The following is a 21,512-nucleotide window of genomic DNA, read 5'->3' as shown; positions in this document are numbered from 1 at the left end:
TCCCCATTTCTACTGGCTTGTCATTTTGAAGCTCACACACATTGCAGAAGATCAGAGATGTTCAAATTCATGGTGTTCAGTGCTCCAGAGGCAAAAAAGCCTGGATATACTGCTGGCTGGGAGTGTGGAGAGAACTGCACTGAGGCATACACACAAGGAAATTCTAGGCAGGTTCGGTAAAAAACCCTTTTTTTTTAACTATGATATCTTAAAAACATACTTTTTCAAATTTGGAATTTCTCATCAAAGACTAAATAAATGTATTACAAGTGTGAACTTTCATAATCTATCAACACTCGTGCAACATGTCTTTTAATAAGCTCTTAATAGAGCCATAAATACTCATCAATCAAAACTTTACTGAATACCCGGGAACATACTTTTCATGGACACTATTTACAACTGAATAACCATTCACCCACAGAGACACAAATTCCTGCTACATGGTATTATTCATACCAATCATGGTTTCTTCTTAAAGATGAAACAAATAAAAACTCTGGCTTTTTGAAACCTTTCGCTAGGGCAAAATGCAGCATACTTAAATACCCTAAATTTTTACTCTAGTAGAATTTAAGAACTCTTATGTGCTTTGCTGATTTAGATCCATGTGAATAAAAAGCACCTTTTCCTTTTTTTTACTCCACTAGTTTCTGCACAGGGCAACTCAAAGCACTGTATTTCCTTTGACAAATGATGGACAAAACGCCAAGTACTTTTGTGGTAGTCTGAAGTCTGCAGGTGGTTACTCCCTCTCCCCTCTACGTATCTGTGTAGCAGCTTTGAATGTTTTTCATAGAACAGAAACATCTGTTGATAGTCTAGAAACGTTTCTGAAAATAGGAAACAATGAAGGAAATTATCTTCTGCTGGCAGCACATCAGAGGGAAGCAGATTATGCTTTTCAGAGCAGACTGCAAGTCCTTTGCCCCAGTCGCCCACCTTTCTTAGCATTAAACTGTAATTAACTTGCTTTGTATGCTTTGCATAAATTCCATCATGGATCGTGCTTTGTAAAGTAAGGTTAAAGATGGAAATAGACAGTTAATCTCCCTTGATCCAAGCTGCTATTCTGTATTGCTAAATAAATCCCCCCCCCAAACTGATTTTTGGATGTATAGGAGCCATACAGATGCAGAAGACTATAATCTATGGAAACGAGAATATCAGTGTCATTTTAAACATGGGTCAAATCCTGCTCACTTTCTCACCTCTCATATTATTTCTCACACTAATAATATGATTATTATGGTGAGCAAAATGTGTAGAATTTCGCTCCATATCTCTGGAGTTGATTTACAGCATACTCAGAGGAGTTCACAGCTATCTAATTACACTGGAAGCAAAGCTAAAAGAAAATAATTTAATTTTCAGAGCCAAAGAAATTGGAAGTGCCAGATTTGCTATTACCCCAATGCACTCAAAATTCTGTGCTGTTGTGCATTGACATTGTGCTCTCTGTGAGACAGGATCATGTAATTAAATGGCAGTGGCATTTAATCATTAGCTTTCATGTTCTCAAACGTGGGGGTCATACCCTTAATGTCTTCTCAAACTCCTAACATATAATAAAAGAGCAGTCTTCCTCCCATCCTATTGCACACAGTTGTAATAAGATGCCCTTTACTGCATCTTTAAAGAATTTTTACCTCAAAACTGCATTACTGCAGCTTGAATGACCAAACTAAATGACATTAACAAGGGATCTCAATGTGCGCTGTTACATCTCAATGAGGGAAGCCAATGGACCAATGTTTGTGTCATGGGGCTAGAGAAAGCTGGACCAGTCCTTGGTTTTGGTTTTGCCAACAGTGAAGGCTTTTGTCCTACACAGCCATGCAGATGAAGAGCCGGGAGGGCCTGAGACAACCTTATCTCTGCCCCTGTCCTGGGACTGCAGAACAGCACAAGGAGACCATGTGGGTAGGTCTAGAGAGATGGTGCTGGGAAAGGAACCAGGAATCTCTCTTTTTCCTTCCCATCAACAAGCAAATTGCTCTTTGGCATCCAAACACAATGTGTGTGCTTGCTTAATAGTTCAGACATTTGTGTTTGGTTGGTGCAATTCCAACCCTTTTCCCCCAGGAAACCAAGTCACAGCAGGGAAGAAAAAAGGGATTTTAAAGAATTTGCAACTCGGCTAAACCTGAAAGGAATTTCAGTGAAAAAAAAGAAAGAGGAGCTGTATAACCAGGGGGCTTTGTCCCTGCCAATGTGAGAGGCTCTGCAAACTGGAAGGGGGATCTTAAGAGGTTCTCCAAAAAAACGGTTGCCATTATTCTTACTGAAAAATATCTGGCAACCAAATTAAAGCATCCTACCAACTCCTCTGTAATGTCAATGTATTCAGGCTGCATGCATAGTACATACCTGTTCGGAAACAGGAATATCAGACTGCAGATTCTTGGGGACAAATACCCTGAAGCCCTCCCCTGTCCCTTATACAGTGTTAAGTTCTCTGCGTTCTAGCCCAGAAAACATTAGCAAAATGATGGGTTTGCTCTCAAGCCCTTGGATACATCCAATATATTCACCACTGTGTTGTCTTGTGTGTTATCCAATATCTGAGGAATAGTGGTTTTAGTAGAGAGATTATTTCAGTTAACATTCATGTTAAAGATGGTATTTCCGTTGCAGATTTGAAGACCAGCAAACCTAGATCAGAAATCTTGATAAATGGTTTTCAACTGGTTTTAATCTGTGAACCCCTAAACATTTTCCAGCAGGGAACAGGTCCTGGCACCACACAGAGAGACCTCCTGACAAGAGACAATAGTTTCCACCTGACCATAAAAATAGTTCACAGTACTCTTCTTTGAAGACCCTGCTCTAGAGTGACCTTCTGAATAACATAGGCTAAATAATTTCACCCCAAGACACCTGCACCAAGTTCATAACTTCTGGATAAGCTTCATAAGATCATGTAAAAAGAAACTTGGGATTTAAATATTTCAGTGACGGAGAACCATCCATACCCTTGACAAAGCAGTTCCCATAATTCATTACTGTCAAAACTGTGTCTGCTTCATGGTTTGAATCTGTTTAGCATTGACTTCAACCCACTGCACTTACTTGTGCTTTTGTGTGAGGGACTAAAAGCTCTCTGTTATCCGATAACTCTTGATTAGTTAGATACCTTAGAGAGGCCAAGATCAATTCACCTCTCAACCTTTTCTTTGATAAACAAAATAAAGCAAACTTCTGAGAACTGTTGCTAAAAGGTTCCACTCCAAATATCGGTTTTTTCTTCTCTGAATGCCTTCCAAGTTGATAATGGCCTTTGCAAAGCACAAAGAAACACCAGAGCTGGACTCAGTAACCTAGCAATGGTCCCACAGGCTATACCTATATTGCCAAATAAAAGCCAGAGACCAGTCTCCAGTCCTGAGGCCACATGGTCCCATCCACACTGCTCACACTCACACAGCTTAGTGTTATCCCTCTAGTTTAGATTTGTTTTCAAGAGAGCTTGTGGGGGTGGTCTGAAACTGAGCTGAAGTGGCAGCTAACCATTAGACAGAGGTCTGATGCTTGAGTTTATTCCATTGCAGCAGAGTAGATATGGCCACTAATACCTTCCAAAACACCTGTCATTACAGGTAACTCAGCTTCGTCTTGCTAGTAGACACTACTGTCCAGTAATTCCTGGGTTATGTTAGCTCAATTACCTACAGTGTCTCCCTGGAAGATTTCTTTACATTCAGATTTTTTACCACACTGATGTTTCATCTCTCCTTAGACTTGCTGCTTTCTAAAAACACAGTGGCTCCATCCTAGAGCTAGGATGTCCTTTTTCTCTACTCTGCTCCTTACGCATCAGCTGAAAATATTAGCATGGCAAAAAGCCATCCAAAGACCCCCCCTTTGGCCCAGGAAGGGTATTCTGGCAAAAACACAGTAACTTACAACAGCACCAATATAACTGTGGTTACTACAGGGGAGATCTTCACCTGAAAGAAGGTGATTTTGATTGAGTGTGTGCCAGAGCAGACAGCAACACAGAGCTTCCAGGCTTTGATGTGTCTGGAAGCACCAGACATCTGCAGACATCTGTAACACATTCCAGGGCTCTCAGTTAGGCTGAAGACCTGTCCAGCATGAGGACCTTTTCTACCATTTGGATTGTGATGTTCAAAGAAGAGTATTCATCCTTTGATTTAAAATACACTTAACTGCATTTGGATGCATGAACATAACTGTTTCACAAATGTGGTCATCTTGCAGTACAAAAGAGAAATCTTGGCAGATTGGCTTAAACTGGTTGCAAAACTCCTCCTTTGTTCCAACCCTTGAATTGAGTTCATAAAAAAGAATTAATCCCCCCTTGTAATTAATTGGTACTGTAGGAATGCAGTCTGTGCTTCCCATCTCAGTGTCAGATGCAAGGTTTAATACTAGTATTAATACTGTGGGATAGTTGACCATTGGCTTCAAAATGCACTGCTTGCAAACTTAAGCACTTTGTATTTAAGAAGTTCATTAATAAAACATTTTTCACCTCAGTGGACCATCAATATAAAAATCACTACTGAACTAGTGCTAGTTTTCAGTTATAAATACTTAGTGCTCACTCTGCTAAAAAAAACCCAACAAAACCCTTTATGGTATATGCTATGCCATGCTTTTGCATTAATGAGTCATACAGGATGGAAATGGAATTAAAAGTAATTAGCTGTAATTTTGTCTCATGTAGCAGCACTGAGAAAGTAGAATGCATTTAGCGTTCTTCTCCAGAGAGGCTAGCTAACTTAATTGCAATGAGAAATTACTTATTCTTTGAGTTTCAGTTTCTACCACCAGTTGTCAAGGTAACAACTTCGTTAGACATGGAATACAACCTCTTGGTTTTTTCTTCAAAGTAAAGGCCAACAGGCTTGCTCAGAAAATTTTCAAATGGCCTTTTAGGAGATCTGCCCTGAAGTGTGCAAGGCTTCGGGGCGTGACCGTAAGCTGTGTTACATGCCATGGGCTTACGAAATAGTAAAATGCAGTGGTCGTCAGCGAAGCTGCTGGACACCCCTGCTGCAATTCTTGACTGAGTGTCTGTAATCTGCACAAGAAGCTCCAAAGATGGGAAGAGGACTGACGTTCTCGGTCATTGCATGTGCAACCCCCAGATGGTGCCATCAATTCTTGAGTGCACACATGTAGCACCTGCCGCTTCTGTCCAAGGGCTGGGGAAGCGGCAGGGAACCTGCAGCGGGCTGCTGGCTGGGCGTCCCTGCCTGGGGTCCTGCGCTTACAGCAGAAATCATCAGATCTTCATGGCATTTCAGACTGTACTTCTCTGACTAACTAAAATCCCAAGCTGAGGTCTCATAATGTTTGATTGTTTCAGTCATCACTGGATTCATCGCTTCTAACTTGGCTCGATGCTGGCTTTAAGCTGAGCGAAGCGACTGCTGCGGCCCCAAGAACTGGTCCTGCCTTCAGCCCCCAGCTACACCTCCCCACCACTCACCTTGGGCTTGCACTGACACTTGTCTGTCTCTCTGCCTGAGATAAACTGGATGAGGCAATGCCGCTGGCAGCCAGCTTAGCAGGGTGGGGGAAAGCACCTGGGGTGAGTTTTCCCTTCAGTCTGCCCTAAGCGGGCTCCTTTGCCTTAGTACAAGAGGTGAGGCAGCATCAGGAAACCAGGGGAAGGAGGGTGCCACTTTTTGACAGCCACCCTTATTTAAAATCCTACAATTTTGTTTTGCCGTGGACAGCTGACCTGTACTCTGTGACTCGTAAAACACTGGAAGCGCTGATGATTGCTGAGGCTGATAAACCTCAGAGTGCTAATGCAGCTTCCCCATTCTCTTCAGGAGCTTCTCTCCTTTGGAGGGAAGCTAAAGCACCAAGTGGCCATGGTGATTTTGCAGCTTCTCAGTCTAAAGGCATAAACCAGAATATATCTAAGGGTATTTTACACATGCTTTCTGTGAGAAAATAGCAGCACTCAACTCCCTAATCTGGTTTCTGTAGCACAGAAAGGTACAATGCAAAAGAGCCCTGATCTAAATCCTTTGGACAAGCTGAAGGAACCAAAACCCACACCCACTCACATTATCTTTTGCCGGGGTTGGCTGGGACTGCAGTTTTATAATGTAGTTATTTGTCCACTGGATGGGGGCTGCCATATTGATATTACTCAGCACAGTATCTTTTGAGCTCTACCAACCAGAACCCAATTTGCATCAGCAGCCCCCAGGTGAAAGACTTCATTTTCCCCTCTGTGCTTCCCAGAAAGTGAGTTTACATAAAGCCACTCTCACTAAATAGTATTTTGAGTTAACATACATACAGAGAAGACAAACATCTCAAGTTTAGTTTCTAAACTCCCAAATCTATAGGTAATTACCCAGCTGATATGCTTCAGCAGTCCACATGCAGCATTTAAACTATTTGGGTGAAGATTCCATGCTAGGGATAAGTGTTTTAGTGTCCTCCGGTTCAGCTATGAGTTCATTTCAGGGCCTAATGCTTGATGATATGTTCCATTTTAATTAATTCCTTAAGCCACCTCTATCAAGAGGAAGAAACTAAATCAGCTGAAAATGAAATTAAATCAATGTGACACAGAAGTGGTTTTGCAGAAGAGGAGAGGAATACAAGGGACAACTTAACACTACCTGGTGTGATGTGCATTTTAGATCTCATGACGGACAAGCAACTCTGCCTTTCCACAGCACCCTCCTTTTCCTTATACACACATCCCTCTTAACATCTACATGAGTTTTGATAACTTCAGTCATCAATGTAAAGCTGGCACACAGACATAAAGTCAGAAAGAGTGCAAAATGGGAACCCAGGATTGGAGCCTGACTCTCTTTCTGTTCCAATTCTTGCACAGTGTTGAGAACAGCTTGTGAGAATCTGCTATTGTAAATCAGAATCCAACATGTTGTCTCTACTTTTAGGCAGGATGGGAACTTGAACCTTTGCTTGAAGTGAATGATGTCATGCCTAAGGCACCAAGAAGCCTTTCCTCTATATAAATGCAGTTACATTAAAATGCTTCAGCTAGACAAGATCACTTATCATGTGTATATACAATATACGATTTCAAAGCCACTGCAACACATTTTTATCCCAGAGGCACTACAGTTGCAATCTAGTCTCCTTCAGAACAATTACTGTTAACAGAATTAACCTACATCACGAAAAACTTACAGATGGTCTCTTATTCCTCCACCATATCACTACTATGATCTAAGGCAGTCTGTAGCAAGAATAAAGTTGTCTCCAGATCTCCATAAATAAAGCAACCATTTGTGTTTGTGCTTTCTAGTGAAGATGAGCAAACCCCCACTGATCTTGGGCAGGATAATCTTACGGATAAATGGATTTTTTCCTTTCTCTTTTCCCAACATTTCACATTCCACCACTTTCTCAGTTTCTTATTTCTGGACACTTAAGAAAATTTTTGAATGGACTAGGGTCTATCTGTATAAAAATAGAGGTCTGAAACTGCAAAACAACAGAGCAAGATGCTCTTCTCCTCAGGCTCTTGTAACATGATTTCCCTTAGCATAGTACATTTCAGGTTTCAGTTCCTAATACAGAACCGTACCATAGTGTTTTCTCAAATTGTTAGTAATAAAGTAACAAAGTAAGCCATGTTGTTGGCTGCCTGTAAAAGCTAACCTGAAGTGCATCGGATTATTCTGCCAATTTGTCACTTCACCATTCAGAATCAGAAGTTGTAAGCAGCTTATAATCTTTCAAAGGGTCACCATCCATCGCACTATCCAAACATTCATTCAAAGATATTTCCATTCAACCCACCCAGACAAAAAACATGGAGGCTGTTTTTAGGAGGCCCCTGAAATAATGACTGTTTCAGAGGAACATCTTGGAAGCACTTCTAAGGCATTTTAGCTACACAGCCCTTGGCCAAGCTTTTCACCAGACCTTACAGCTCTCCGTGGCTGAGGAACCCAGCTCCAAGCACAAGGGGACAGGACAGTGCATACGTGCAGCAATTCTGATCCGCAGATTTATGCTGTCTCTTCATTGCACCACATAAAATCAGACTCTCACTTCCTTTCAAAGCAAGTTCATGCCTGGCCATAAACTGCATTAAAACAGAACTTCAGCTAAGAGGATGCAGCAGTAATTAATGATAAGGTACGTAAGGGTCATTATCAAAGTCTTAGGCTTTATAAGCACAGAACAATTCAGCTCAGTTCATGCTTAAAAGACAGCAAAAAAGTGGTAATGAAATTAAGCATTCAAACTTTTTTATTCTTTTCTGTTGGTTATAGAAATTTAGAAGAGAAATCTAGTGCATCTTTAAAAGTAGTTGAACCTGAATCTAATCTCTTTGACTGTATTCCGCCAGTTTTTCTACAACGTCAATGTAAAATCCTGCATCTGAGCTGGAATAACCCCAGGCAACAGTTCAAGCTGACTAGGTAACAGCTTGGCAAAGAAAAAAATGGATGTGTTTGTGGACAAGATAAACATAGGTTAACAGGGTGCTTTTGCAAAAATGATGGCCAATTGCGTACTGGGCTGCATTAGCAAACCATCACCAGGATGCTGGAGGAAGTGATTATTCCTTTTTGCTGAACGCTCATGAGGCCACATCTCAGTATGGTGTCCAATTTTAATCCCTCTCCAATGTAAGAAAGACCTTGACAAATTACAGTATGACCAGTGGAGGGCCACTAAATGATCAGAAGACTGAAGGACAGGATGTACCAGGACAGGTTGAAAGAACTGGGCTTGTTCAATGAGGAGAAAGGAAGGCTTAGGGGTATATTTATTGCTGTATTGAACTACCTGAAGAATTGTTATAGAGAAGACAAAGCCAAAGAGGTGCGTAGAGAAAGGATAATGGCAACAGTCCCAAGTTGCAATTTCACTGCTGTATCTTCTGGTGTTCTCACTGGTATTATCCCAAGCTCTTCAGCTTTGCTTTTTCTTTTTAGTGGAACCCCTCTAATAAATCTGTCTGGATGTGGTCTCTGAATTCCATTCAACAAGATCAAAAAGCAGTTCTTATAGTCAAGTAGAGAGGAATTCCCCTGCCTGAGCCGTTGGTTTCTCCTAGAGCTTTCAGGCATGCCTGAGTCTCTTTCTATCTCATGCTTCAGGAAAATGCAACTGGCCGTGTGTCCGTACCGATGTTCCATGATTCCCAGCTGAGCATGTAAAAAGATGATACAAAGCATTTGTCTCCACAGCTTAAAATATCTGCCTATGCTTTTGCAACCTGTCGTCTTCGTAACCTCAGAAAGTTCTTGCAGGCAATTTCCTCACTTCGTAACTGGATTTCTTGCTGCTGACTATTTTAGGTTCTGCCTGGGGGATAACTGCAAAGCTAAGGATCAAGTGGCAATGGTCAAGGCTTGCAGTCATGGATAGGAGGGTAGTAGGTATTGCAGAGAATGTGTATGTGAGGTGGGGCACGGGGTCTCCCTGTGTGGTGAGAGGAGGCTGTTGAATGATCTTCATTAGCTGTTGCACAACTGGGCTATTCTCACCTGCTAAATAACAAAATGTCTCAAGCAAACACAAATGCAGATAATGGATTCCTGCGATCACCGTATTTTTCTGAAATAACATCACTGCACATTAATTCCAGCTTTGATTTGCTTCATTTGACTCTGGCTTTTTTTTTTTTTTAAGGTGAAAAGTGCAGCTGAAAGGACCAATGGTGACATTAAATTTACACAGTAAATTACATCTGCATTATTTTTTAAATAAGGTACCGTTATTTTAAATCAAGCTACTTTTCCTTCAGTGTTCTTAATTTTGTAAGTGCTGTGCTCCAGAGCTTTCTATTAAGCAAAGTGTTTTGAAATGAGTTTTAAATAATTTAAATATCGCTTTTCTGAAATACATCCCTTTCCTGGAAGAATTTTTGTCAATTTTATGCCTTCTTGGGAAGAAAATAAAACCGAGAAAGTATTTTATTATTCTATCCACAGTTTTACAAGAGCAGGAGAAAATGTGCAACAGTAATAGTCTACATTCCACAGCAGGCACACACTAAGAAAAATGTATAATAACATGATTTGTCCTCGTCACATCTCTCCCAACTCGAATGAAGTTAAAAGTAAAATTAAAAACAGGAGACATTTCTTACTCCAAATTGATGTGAAGGATGTTGTATTTGTTGACGGTCTGAAGCCTGCTTGGCTTCAGCTAGTACTTCTCCCTCCAGGAGAAAAGGGACATGGAGCCTTGGTATCAGCACCCTGATACTGGAGACAGAAAAGTGAATGCTGCCCAACTCCTCCTCACAAAAACCTTATAGCTTTAGTGTAGACTGGGCACCTGCTCTGACATGCCAGCAGTTTGTCCTTTCCCTGAACAGAGGACAGTTTAGTCTGATTCTCCAGCAGTTATCCCCAAAAGGCAGTGGCCAAAGTAGCAACAGCACAACACAGGTCTGAAAATGGCTGGTACTGGCCGGTGGAGAATGGACTGAAGGTGATGTTATTGCTCTCCCTGAAGGAAATTAGCTGTGACACAAAGGGGACGTAACACAGTGGCAATGACACTGTAGTCTGCACGACACCTTCTTTTGAAGGTTACTAGACAGAGGAGGAGAACGAGGTGAAGTGAGTGTGACCATGCTGACACGCAAATTAGTTTTCCAACAAATGGTACTACTAAGTATTTCTTTGTTCTGTAATACATGAAGTAGACCAGAAGAGACAGATGTGATAAACAAAACTCAGGCCAAACAGCTGGAAACGGATTTCCATGAAGTATGTCATGCCGTGACTGAAGCAGGCTCATGTCATTGAGTTGTACATCCCTAGCACTCTGAGGGATGTCTGGATGGTGACCAGCCCCATCTGCACAGATGATGTGGTCATACCCAGTCATTGACTGAACCAGACACAGAACTGCACCCAAGATTGTAAGATGCTTTCTTTGTGGGTGAGTGCAACGACTTTGTGCCTTGGTGCTCTCCCACAACAACTCGCTTGCCCACTCTCTCCCTAGAGAGCACTACAATGAACTGAATCACTTTTAGTCCGTAACGACACATAAAGGCATGCCATGACAGCAAGCAATGCCACGCAGCTATTTATGCTACAATAAAGAGGAGGCGAATATAAACTCTAGGTATTACGTATAAGATGCTGCTTCTTCAGATGGTATAATAACATTCTAATACAATACTGTTGTTTGATTTAGATAGGAAGCAGTGTCGTTTCTAGAAAACCTAAGTAACATGTGAAAGGAACTTAAAGCCAAAAGAGTGCAAACTGATAAAGGAAACACCTAGAAAGATGACAGGGGCAATGCCTGTCTCTGTGTTTGAGATTGAGCGTACACATTGTTCTGTGACACAGTAACTCGTCTCAGAGAAAGCGACACCGTGTCTAACCTCAGCAGTGGAGGGCTGTGGCTGCACGGTGGCATTGCAGTTGTAAGGTGTAAGACTGTATAAGTGCCATCTGAACACTTCTTAATAATCACATCAAAGCAGGACAAAAATAAGTCTGGTTCCTGGGAAATTAGGAGACAGGTCCAATATTTGAATAAGTGGCAATGGTTTTCTGGGGCACAACCACCGAATTTTCAGGAGCAGGAAACCTAAACAGGAACCTGCTCCCCTCCTCTTTTCAGCAGCTCCCACAGAAAGGCTCCCTGGGCTTACGCTAATCAGAGACAAAGTTATACCGGGTGTCATCCAGGGCAACAGCAGGGCTAATCCAAGTAAGAGCAGGCCACTTCAGCATCATGCAGGGTTTGTATAGCACAAAACATGATTACAATCCAGAGTGTTTAGTCCTGCTCACATTGTTTATACCAATAGATGCCTCCTTCCTTGTGCAATGCATGTGAGGTTCTGAAGCCCACATTTTGTTTAAAGTCCTCTTCAATAACAGTAAAAAAGAAATCAGTTTAGAGCTTTATGCTCCAAGTGTTCCAAAGCCTAACTATTCTGGTGCATTGGCTAACAGAAAATTAAGTAGAGTTCTACTGATGCCAGTGGTGTTACGCTGCCCCTCAATGAACATAAGCAGAAAGATGAGCAGGCCCATGATATTTCATAGCAGTGAGGGGGTCACATACCATCATGCTTGCTGTATTATGTAGCATACTACATCTGAGTTATAGCATCTATTAAAACAATATTAAATATTAAATATTAAACTAAATATTTCCTGATGCTTTTGGAAATCAAAGCTCAATTAAAAGGTTGTGTTTAGATTGATTTTTAGGTATTCTATCACAAAAGATAGAACAGCAAACAACACGTATCTAACATGTAAACTGGCATGTTCAAATGACCCTACAACTCAGCCTGTCTTGTTCTTCTATTGATCCTTTTTGTCTAATATTTTAATTTGAACACTGTGAGCCAAAATAAAAAAAACTTTCTTCTAAGTTTGTCTAGTGCTTAGATAAGAAGGTCATGAGAAAGACTCCTAGGCACTCATAGACAGTAATGAACTACTAGTAACACTACTGCAGCTGCAGTACTGTGAATGTCTATAAATGTCCTTTTGAAGCAGAGATGGAAATAGGTTTGGGGGAAGAAGGAGGACTGGGTTGCTCTGGTTGCTCTGGTTAAATGACCCACTCACCCTTTGATGGCTGGTGGATGGTGAATTTTGGGTTGTTTGTCACTCAGTAGGTTCCCCCTTCACACTATGTCTAACCAAAGCCTGCCACTTCCTCTGCTGTCTTTGCTCCAACAAAATGTAGCCTTTGTGCTGTTGCAATCCACCTCCCTCTAAAGATCCCATGGGGACTTCTGGTGCTCATTGCCATCTGGTGCATTCCAAATCCCGACTGTGCCCACAAAGCCTTTGTGCAAAAGGAAATAAATGCTGGTGGTGGCTGAAGTGTCTTCCTTTTCCTAAGCACGTATGCATTTTAGCACACTTTTCATTACATCATTTTACATCACCTCTGTATTTGGAACTCCCTGAGAGGTGAATAAGCAGTTGGCACCATCTCTGAGTATTGGCATAATGGGCTTTCCTGCAAATTTTTTGCCAAAAGACATTTCTCCAACAAGGAGAACTATAAAAAAATCTAATACACTGCTAAACATAAACCAAAAGAAAATGCTTTCCTGCTAGAAATGACATAAGTAATCAAAAATGAAAGATGACAGAAAATCACTGTACTTACTATATGTCGTGCTGCAAACACTCCATCAACTATTGCACAACAGAATGCTGCTACCACGCCAAAGCTGATAAACACGATGGAGGCTACTAACTGAAAAAAGAAAAACAGATTGAGTAATATTTTCAATATAAGTCTTTAAGTTTAACTATTACATTAACTTTTCTAGTATTCTTAAATGACAGTTCCCCCTGCTGTAATTCACTTTACACCAGTGTGGCAGGATGCCAGTCATGCACTAGAAAAAAGGCAGAAATTCTTGATGCTGAGTTGACATACCATCAAGTCTACTAGAAAAGCTTAAATCTTTCTATGGAAAATTAGGTCAGCTGTAAGAGTTATTAAATTCAATGGTGATTTCTTCTAAATCAACTTATTTAATAAAACAGCAGTGGTGTCCCCAGGGAGCATGGCAAAAAGCCATGTTCCTTTTGGCACACATCAATCTCTAGAGCTTTACTACAGTGGTAGTAGTTCACACATACAGATAAAGACATTGTAGTAAGTTAATAGCTAGCCCGAGAACTCTCAGAAAGCTTTTATCATCCCAAATAGCTTATGGTAACAACAACATCAGACTCATAGGACTGGTACCTCTGGAAGGGCTGGGGTGTGCTGCCTTGGCCCCTGCCTTTGTTGGGGGTCCCAGCCTGCCCTCAGTCTCAGAGTGGGCATGGCAGAGCACAGCAGAACTCAGTACATGTCCCAGCTGCAGCACAGACAGCACACTGTCTTTGTTAGCCCACCAGCCTAGACATTAATTGCTCCTTCAAAACATGTATTTCAGAAATGCCCAGGTATAGATTACCAAAATTACATCCACACAGTTCATATATCCCTTTTGCCTATATAAAATCCATATCTGCATTACCTAAATACTGCTTTCCCATATGTAAAATTTATAAGGCATCACAAACCCACTTGAAAAACAGACTCTTTAGCTTATGTTAGGCTAAGAACAGTAGAATGTCAATAGTGTCAACAGGGGACACAGCATTGGTGACTTCCTCAAAAAAAAATTATATTGGGCAAGTAAGAAATTACAGCCTTATAAGCCCATAGCGTTGGACACACAGGTCAAAGCAATATCAAACATTTGGATATAAGAGCTCTCAGGGAATCAGCAAAAAGTACAACTTAAAAGCAGAAGAATCACAGCTTTCAAATGCTTTCTGATACACTCTTTTAATCTCTCATTAGGTCATGGCTCTTAGACCATGTAATCAGAGGCGACCCAGCACTGCCACAGGGATTGCTGTGTAATCTGAATCCTCAGCTTGGGGAGGAAAGGGGGATGCAGAAGTGGCTGGGTACTGGCTGATCGTGGGAACCTGCTGCATTCTCCCTGCAGCCAGCTCCATCCTGCCGTAAGGAGGCAGAAACCCTAAGAAAGCACTGTTGGCTGCATCACCCTTCAACTTCCGCTATCCCTTGGCTCTCCAGGATGACAGGTCTGGTTGTCTAAAGATCTTGGCATGCAACTGATCAGGTCAAGAAAGCTGTGGGCTCCTTGTAGAGAGCTATTATCACTGCAGACCAGCGGGCTGTGCTGCCCTTTGGCAGCTGCATTTGCTACAGACCTTGATCCCTTTATTTGAAAAAGCAGCAGTGTTCAAAAGTTCAGATTAAGTCTTTATTGTCTGATACCTCTATCTTGTTTTTCAAGTCATAGCAGTCAATCAACTAACTAGTGGGCTTAGACAAGTGTTTCCAAACTGCCTGAGTTCAAGATGAATTTACTGGAAGCTGACCTCAAGGTGGCTTTTCATTTCACACATGAGCAACTTATTGATGATCCACAATCCCCAAACCAATGTTTTCCACTCATGGAGACAGCTTAAATCACCTAATGAGTATGCTGGCCTTTCAGTTTCACCATATAGCTATAAGAGACCACATATAAAGGTGTACAGTAAATTGTAGACAGGAGCTATGGAGTTGATTTTACACTGTCATGTTGGTGATCCTCTACCCATTCAAGCAGTTGTGTACAAGTCAAAGGTTGTCAGCCAGAGTCTGCTGTTCCTGTCCATGCCTACTAGCAACTACTTCAGCGAGGGGTCCCTTCAAAATGAAGAGGATCATTTCTTGACCGAAGAAATATTTATTACTATGCTGAAGTGGCAGAATGTTACACTCAGGGGTTCTTATGACTTAAATTGACTTATATATGTATTAGAATGACAAAAGAAGAAATAATACAAGAACAACACAAAGAAATCTTTAAAATAAAATTACAGATTTATATTCTTTCTCAAACCTCCCATTGTTTATTGAGAATGCGAGAAACACATAAACAAAGAACAAAATTCATTACTTCTAAAACTCGCAGCAGAGACAGCCAAATGAAGAGCTGTTGTAAATTCAAAAGCTAATTTTCCTGAGTGGTAAGTGATTGCTGGATTTGTGAGTTCACAAGCCTAGCACTGTCAAGAAAGAAAAGCAGCCCAGTTCATTTAAACATAGAGAATTTTTGTTGATAGGTAAAAGAAATAGCACTTTTAAAAAAGTAAATACTGATCCATCACATGATCATCATCATCATCTCCATTTTTAATAGCAGTATGTTTTGTCAAGAAAACTATTAATTATTTTTAACAACATATTTTAACAGTTATTCAAGAAACAGTTTTGCTCTTGCTGTTCCATTGCTCTGCAGCCAGGCTCCTCTACAGCTGTTATTATCAGAATGGGTTTACTCCTGGTTCTGGTACAGAATACAATAATTTGGTTATTTACAAGGGAACCACAAAGCCAGTTATTAAACAGTGAAGACTACTGTGTGGGCCTAACAATCAAACCCAAAAGCCAGTTGTTTAACAGAGGTGTTTTAGCAAATGGGAGACCAAAATAGCACTTAGAATGAGGGACTTTTGCACATGGTATTAACTGAAGCACCTCTGCGAGGCTTGCTAGGCTCCAGGTCCCTGTTCTTGCACATACCTGGTTTCCTCATGGCTCTAATTTAGCCCTTACCTGTTCTCAGTCAAAAGGCACCACTGCTCAGATAATGACAGTCTTTTCTAGCACCAGATGCTGTGTGAGATGCCTCATTCTCTTGATTTAGACTAAGTAGATCTGAGACTTTAGAAAATGCATGGATTTTTGTTTTCGAAATAACCTCGGTATCAGATGTAAATTACATTCTATCTAACAGATTCACTTTGCCCATGCTAAATGGCTACTTTTGTATTGCACAACCTCCAGTGACTCCAAGCATTGTGCTGTTCATCAAGTCTCTCTGGGATTTTTTTTCCAGGCAGAGGAAGAATCACAAATGCCCTCATCAATGTAAATTGAGTAACACTATCATCCAATACATTTTGCTCTGGAAAGTGAAATCTTTGCAAAAGGCTGTGTAAATGTTATGCCACGGGTTTGTAAAGCCCTTTTAATGCCCACAAAGGCTCAAGCAAACGTATTTGGAAAAGAAAAGCATGGGGCAGTTTGTTGTAGGCTGCCCCTAATACTACATTCCCCAAAATACAGTTTAATTCTGTGGGCCTTGTAACTGGTTTGATTTCCCTATGTCTCCAACCTCAGAACTTAATATAGGGTTAAATAAATCTGCTCCACTTTTTTAGTACGCTGAGGATGAAGATGTAAGAGCAGAAGTTTACAAAAACTGTATGAGAAATCCAAAACAGAGAATGACTTTCCACCCCTGGCACAATCTCAACCAGGAGCTGCATCTGTTACCATGGCACATCAGCAGGGCTGTAGATTAATAGCCTGCAAAATTAAGACAATTAAACCCATTGCATTGCATTTCAGATGCTGCTATCAACTAAATGCTGCCTGTCTTGCGAGGTGGGATGGTATAAAAGTACTTTAAATTGTGAGTTAATTTTCTCTAATTTGGAAAGTCCTCTCCTGTGTGGCCCCTTCCCCTCCCACAACGGCCACTTTTTTCCCCTACCCTTGGGACAGAAATTTTGCTGCTGTGATGAAAATTAAGCTCAGGCAAGGCTCCTACTACATTGGTTTTCACAACTGGGATAATCAGGAGGTTTCTCACTATACCAGGTAATGTGCTTCACAATTTATGGCCTGCCAACTTCTTCTTTCCAAAGGTCGGTTCTTCAGTTATAGCACTGCTGTAATTGAGGCTCTGCTGGAGGGTTGTCACACCACAGGAGATAGGATTATATCATGTTCGTTATTCATTAATGCCAATTCCAGTCATAGCACTAGTTACAATGACATGAATTCGTAATGATGAAAGACTTTTATGACTGCCCAACCTATGCCTGAAGAACTATTTCCTAGACTGGTTTCCAGATAAAGCAGGGAAGTAAAATAAACACTAAATGTTTCTTGGTTTTAAGAGCACCAGTTTTGGCACAGCTCAGGAAGACAGGGGTTGGTGCTGGGATCCCATGCATAAACACATAACTTGCTTCTGACTGTAATACACCTAATAACATAGCCAATGCCCGCAGCAGATAGCTATATTACCAGGAAGGCCTTCAGACATAGGTGCTGCACACATGATGTTGTCAGGTGTTCAAATCAAGTCTTGTGTTTAGATCAAGTGACCAGGTCAGAAATCTACAGCCTTTCCGCAGTATCATCACTGTTGAATTCAGCAAGTCCAGTCATACACACGTTGTTGAATATTATCAGCAACAACACAGATCTTTGACTCAGATTTTCTTCCCTCTCCCTGTTGTTAAAGGCACCTCAGGGCATAAAGCTCAGTCTGTGTGACTGCTCGCGGCCATCTGAAACGGCGTCTTGCTCTCCTGTCCTTAGCTTGGTTCCCTGCTGTCCAGCCCTCTCCTGCTCTCTCTCCCAAAGGGCTGCGTCCCTGCATACCAGCTCCTGTGCCTGCCCAAATACACAGCAAGCCAGGGCAATCCACTCACTAGGCAGAAAGCTGCTCGTTCCCCCAAATGAGTTAAATCAGATAACTGTAAGGAGAGACCAGCACCAGACCCAGTGCAAAGGAGAGGATGGGGCCACATGGCCAAGGCAGGAGGGAAGGAGGTGGAAGCGTTAGCAGCAACTATGAGGTTGTCTCACCTATTTCATGTAAGTTGCACTCCTAGGGATTATCAAAGTAAAATCTAGGTTTTAGCCATAATGAATAAATGATAAGGACTGGGGTTATTTTGCTGTTTGTGATCAAGGAGACTTTTGTTCTACTGCCTGTGAAGAAGTCTGCTGTTTTCCAGTATCATGTCAGGGATAACTAGGGAAAATAGCAACATGAAAAGGCCAGTTGGTGTAACACAGGCAGGGGAGAGGTCCCATGAGAAATTTAAGCAACCTCACATGCATAAAAAGGCAGAATTAATTAGATAAATAAATGTTGGGAAAGAATACAGAAACCACATGAGAGCTATCAGTATCAGTTATTATGGCAAGGAGAAAAAACAGGATCAAAATCCACTTTCAAAATAAAGGTCACATTTTCATTCAGAAAATTTCTCTTTTTTTCACGCCCCACATCCTGAAGGGCAGAATGGTGAAAGGCAGAATTCACAATATCTTTTGTTACACCTTAGATACTCAAGAGTTAATTTCTATCATATGTAGGCATAGTTAATGCATATTGCTTTCTCTTTTTCTCTTCCAGTTGTGTTGATGATCAACTTTTGCAGATAATTCATCAATTAGGCTACTCAAAAGGGCAAGGGACTGCAGAAGTGCCCATAGGCAGGAAATGTGCAACAGGGTGACTTAATGGTCCCAGCTCTCCCCAACCCAAGAGGGCTTATGCAGCACAGTTGAGTAAGACAAGAAAGGGAGCGCAGGTTCTGAGTCTGCTTACTCCAGCTCCTTCAGGCACACACAGAGATCTTTAGGAGAGGGACTGTTTCTTAATGGTCCTGTAAACAGACTTCTTGAGTTATTGGGAACTTTACTTGCACTATTTGCTGCGACAGTTAGTTATGGAGATGGGGGAAATTAGCATTTGATCACATCGACACATGCCCAGGGGTGCGTGATGGGTGTGCTGGGTCCCACAACAGGAGGTGGCTCACACAGCCATCTTTGCTCGCCATTCCTCTTTAGGGCTTGAAAGCCCATGGTTCAAAACTGCCCCTTAGTACCCTTGTTGTTAAACTCCTCCCAAGGCTTCCCCAGCCATCCACACACAGAGCATCTCTCCCGTCCTCCTTCCCCCCTCCCTGCCAGCTAGCAACGGCTGTGCCATTTTCACAGGTGTTGAGTACAGCAGCTTAACTCTTTTGCAACTCCAGTCATCTAGAAAAGTGGCATGGAAACATTTTGCCTTAACATTGTACTGTCCAAATAAAAACACTGTATGTTCACAGAATCACAGAATCACTAAGGTTGGAAAAGACCTGTAAGATCATCAAGTCCAACCATCAACCAACACCACCATGACCATTAAACCATGTCCCACAATGCCTCGTCCACACGTTCCTTGAATACCTCCAGTGAGGGTGACTCCACCACCTCCCTGGGCAGCCTGGTCCAGTGTTTCACCACTCTCTCAGTAAAGAAATTTTTCCTAATATCCAGTCTAAACCTCCCCTGACGCAACTTGAGGCCATTTCCTCTAGTCCTGTCGCTAGTCACTTGGGAGAAGAGGCCAACACCCACCTCTCTGCAACCCCCTTTCAGGTAATTGTAGAGAGCGATGAGGTCTCCCCTCAGCCTCCTCCTCTGCAGACTAAACAACCCCAGTTCCCTCAGCCGCTCCTCATAAGACTTGTGCTCCAGACCCCTCACCAGCTTTGTCGCCCTTCTCTGGACGTACTCCAGCACCTCAATGTCCTTCTTGTAGTGAGGGGCCCAAAACTGAACACAGGATTCGAGGTGTGGCCTCACCAGTGCCAAGTACAGGGGCACGATCACCTCAGATGTTAACTCTGATAGTTCCCTAGTCTAGGTCTCTCAGTTGATTTCACCCTCTAGAAATGCTCTCTCGAGCATTAATCCTTAATTTATACCAATTCACTTTGCACTACTCTTTCTGTAATTTATCTTGTCTTTTTTTCTAAAAAGCATTTGAAGATACAGTTTCTGTGAAAGATACTGTACGAAATAAAGATGAATTTTCCTGTTTTTTTTTATCTTCAAGCAATGAAAGAATGGTGGGAATTAAATCAATAGCCATTATGAAACATGAAACAAAGTTACTGAGAAAGGTTACCTGATTAATATATTCTTTCTTCTCTCATAATCTAATATTAGCTACAAAACCAGACCTAAAACAGCCAGGAAATTATTTCAAATTGTTTTATGAGCAAATCTTTAATATAATGACCAACCTACTGAATGAAATAACTTATATCAAGCAGTTTCTCTGCACTTAGACATCAAAACTGGAATCACTGTTACATTGCAATCAGAGAATAAATTTGATATATGTGTAAATGAACATAAGATAATTCATTCACTGATGAATAAATGCTTGTCTTGACTCAGTTAAAATTGTCACCACTGATGATGCACTGTCAGGTCCCCTGGGAGTTTGGGAGAGTCTTAGAGTTCCACTACTGGAGTCCAGCAGATGTTACTAAAATGAAGTTAGAAGAAAGACTGAACTGTATTTGATTCACATTTTCCAAGACAAGAAACAGAAGACAACCTAAGAAAGTGTTTCTTTTTTAATTTCCTGGGGCAGGGTTAGTTTTATTATCGGTGGTCTTTTAAGCCCCCACAGCATCTGAGGACCCCTGTTCATATGCCAGTAACCATTACCACAGTCACTGATTTCCTTCTAGCAGCACTGCGTCTCAGCTTCACTCACCTTGTTCAAACAGCACTGCTGTATTTTCTCCCTAGTCTGAGCTGATACAACTACCCTAATGGCTGACCCTCTCTAGTTCGAGGAGGTGCAACATATATGCTCTGCTCCACCCATGTTTTAGCTGCTTTTAAAGAGATTTGTTTAAATAGCTGCTCTACCTTTCTTTCAGCCCATTAAATAGGGTGCTGACTACATGATCAACCCCTTTCCCCCTGTTTCAGCTTTTTAATGGTAGGTAGAGGGGCACTGAGGCTTCCCAGGGCGATTCAGATGTAGCGTGCTTTTACAGGCAACACTGCTCTCTGGCCATCTTCTCCTGGTTTTGCGAGTCCTTGTCTCCCTATTCCAAAGTCACCTTCAGAATCAGAGTTGGCACCCTGAAATTATTACTTTCTTTCAAGAGCTGTCTTTTGGCAATGTACTTTTTCATTCATTTTCATCTTTTTACATCTGTGTGGTTCTTAGCTTTTTATTTCACAGGGGTGCGTTGCTGCATTCTATGACAAATCACATGAACTGATTCCAGATTACTTTTGAGACCAAAATTATTGGAGCATTTGCTATTATATCTTCATGACTTGACTCATTTGTGCAGATATAAGTATAGAATGAGGGGATACCAAAAACGCCTTCAGAAAGCAGATGAGCCTGTATTTGGGCATCAGCTAAGCTCTGCTCAGTAGAAGTA

General features: G+C 41.5%; 1 protein-coding gene across 1 annotated transcript in view; it reads right to left on the bottom strand.

Annotated features, from left to right (window-relative positions):
• Nucleotides 1-21,512, bottom strand: part of TMEM255B (transmembrane protein 255B) — a 75,136-nt gene that overhangs the window by 31,615 nt on the left and 22,009 nt on the right. Inside the window, exon 4 of the mRNA XM_059825132.1 lies at nt 13,099-13,188. Within this exon, the coding sequence (XP_059681115.1) occupies nt 13,099-13,188 (90 nt within the window). The remainder of the gene's footprint in view (nt 1-13,098; nt 13,189-21,512) is intronic.

Source organism: Gavia stellata, chromosome 1 (assembly GCF_030936135.1).
Source record: "Gavia stellata isolate bGavSte3 chromosome 1, bGavSte3.hap2, whole genome shotgun sequence".
NCBI lineage: Eukaryota > Metazoa > Chordata > Aves > Gaviiformes > Gaviidae > Gavia > Gavia stellata.
This window is presented reverse-complemented; position numbering and strand designations above follow the sequence as displayed.